This window comes from Ctenopharyngodon idella, chromosome 8, assembly GCF_019924925.1.
Source record: "Ctenopharyngodon idella isolate HZGC_01 chromosome 8, HZGC01, whole genome shotgun sequence".
Taxonomy (NCBI): domain Eukaryota; kingdom Metazoa; phylum Chordata; class Actinopteri; order Cypriniformes; family Xenocyprididae; genus Ctenopharyngodon; species Ctenopharyngodon idella.
The window spans coordinates 10,566,092-10,568,520 of record NC_067227.1 but is presented as its reverse complement, the minus strand read 5'-3'; the positions used below and the strand labels follow the sequence as shown (position 1 = coordinate 10,568,520).

Genomic DNA, 2,429 nt, shown 5'->3' with positions numbered 1-2,429 from the left:
TCTGTATTCGGTTGTGTTGTGAGTGTTTGCAATGCATTTCTGTATTTGCCTGCATTGTGAGTATTTGCGGCGCGTTTCTGTATTCAGTTGCGTTGTTAGTATTTGCAGCGCGTTTCTGTATTTGGTTGCGATGTGGGTGTTTGCGGCGCGTTTCTGTATTTGGTTGCATCGTGAGTATTTGCGGCGCGTTTCTGTATTTGGTTGCGTCGTGAGTATTTGCTCCACGTTTCTGTATTTGGTTGCATTGTGAGTGTTTGCAATGCATTTCTGTATTTGGTTGCATTGTGAGTATTTGCGGCGCATTTTTGTATTTGGTTGTGTTGTGAGTATTTGCAGCGTGTTTCTGTATTTGGTCGTGTTGTATTTGTTTTTTTTGGCCAAAATATATTTTAAATATATGCTAAATATGTGTTGCAGACAGTGAAGCTCAATGAAATATGTTTTTCAAATTAAAAATATATTTTCTTCATATACCAAAATATATTTCAAAATGTATTTCAGGGGCAGTAAAATACATTTCCAATCTTACAGTAGCCTACATTTAGACTAAACGCAAATATGGATGCAATAGCCTACTAGAAATCAAAACTACATTTTTTATTCACCATTTAAAATGTGTTAGAAAAATTACATTCTGTTTAGCCACAACCCATTTGGCAAAAATGTGAAAAACAAAACAATAGGACTTCATAAAACATATCCTCATTACATTTTAGCCTTGTTAGAAGAAGCTCTCTGTGACATTTTTGTTGTAGGCTTTGACATTGTCGGAGACAAGAGCGACACGCAAGTTATTCCAGAAGAGCGGCTGCACTCGTGGGTTCTTGGGCCAGGATAAGACTGACTTTTTGCAGAGCCGTTTCCTCATCTGAAGGTATTTGAACTTGGGGAATAGGAAGTCTAGCAAAACAAGAACTGCAACATCCACTTTCTCATCAAGAAGCCGCTGCTGAACCAGGAGGAAGGCTTGTCGGACCACCCCACTTGATTGAGAATAGCCACTAGGGCTAGTCAATACGAACACCGTCTTTCTGCTGCTGTAAACTGCCTTGTGGAGATTCTCTATGCACGATACTCCAGGCAACCAGTCACGTTCCTCTAGACAAAGTCGAAAGCGCCATCTCCCCCTGTTCTCCAATCTCACAATCATTTCCTTGTAGATCCAATCTCTGACTGCCTTGTTACTTGTATCAAAGACCACAAATGCATCATACTGGTCATCGGTCATGTTACCATTAGCTGGAGTGTGTCCTCTGTGTCCAGTCCACAGAATCTGGATGCAATACCACAGGTCCCAACCGTAGAGATGCTTCAGGAGGGGAATGATGGTTGCTGCCAATGTCAACAATAAAGTACAGAGTAAAGCGAATCCCCCAAATATCTCCTGGCATGAGCGAAGGTCAATCGAGAGAACGTTCACACCAGACAATGACTCTGGGTAAGCACAGTGAACCTGTGTGGTGAGATGTGGGATATCCAATTCAGTTTCTCTGAGAAATTTAGCAAACCCCTGAGATAACGCAACTGCAAATAAAAGGATTGGAATGCAGCACAAGTTTGCAGGAGGACCTATTTTTATTCTGCCCAGCTGGACAGAAAGTATGACCTTTATGGAATAACAAGGGAAGAGCTTGTACATCAAGGATCTTCAGCTGGTTGTGGTTAAGCATTAGGTTTTTAAGGTGTACTGCCTGACTAAGGAAAGCCTTTGGGATTGTAACTAGTCGATTGTGACTTAAGTCCAGGCTTACGAGGTGGAGCTCAAAATGGATATTAGGTAAAAATGAAAGCATGTTTGAACTAAGGTTCAGGTAGCAGAGCTGTCTGAGAACTGAGATGTTGGCCCAGGGGAAATAACTCAACATGTTGGAGTCGACTCTGAGCACCTGGAGGCTTGGAGGCAAGTTTACTATTACCTCTGGGGGAAACGATTTGAGCTGGTTTTCAGAAATGTCTAAGTGTGTAAGGTTAGTAAGACCCTGAAAGAAATGTATGTATTGGTTACGCCTAGAGTCCCACATTATGTCCAAGCGATTTCCAGAGAACGCAAGATATTTCAGAGAAGTACTATTAAGAGTGTTAGAGATTCGAAGACCAATGTGATTGTTTGCTAGACTCAGTACTTTAAGAGACGTCAAGTGTGAAAGGAATGTGAAGCGATGTCCCATACCCTTCATTACAAAGTGGAATTCGTTGTTGCTGAGGTCAAGAGCTTTCAGGGTTCCACTAACCTCATGGAAGGCCTTTTCAGAGTACAGGTCAATGCGGTTGTGCGCCATATTAAGGAAAGCTAGTTTGCTTAGATGTGAAAACTGCCGGCCATTTAAAGATTGACTGATGTAGTTGTAGGACAGATCTATGCACACCACGTTTTCCATGCCTCTAAAAGTACTTGCATTCAGCCATGGGATGCTGTTTTGAGACAGGTC

The 2,429-nt window shown here is 41.9% G+C and overlaps 1 protein-coding gene across 1 annotated transcript; it reads right to left on the bottom strand.

Annotated features, from left to right (window-relative positions):
- Positions 1-573: 573 nt before the first annotated feature.
- On the bottom strand, positions 574-1,830 carry tlr9 (toll-like receptor 9). Its single transcript, XM_051903229.1, has one exon. It carries the CDS (start codon positions 1,637-1,639, stop codon positions 722-724), a length of 918 nt encoding a protein of 305 aa, XP_051759189.1. The 5' UTR covers positions 1,640-1,830; the 3' UTR covers positions 574-721.
- Positions 1,831-2,429: the final 599 nt, after the last annotated feature.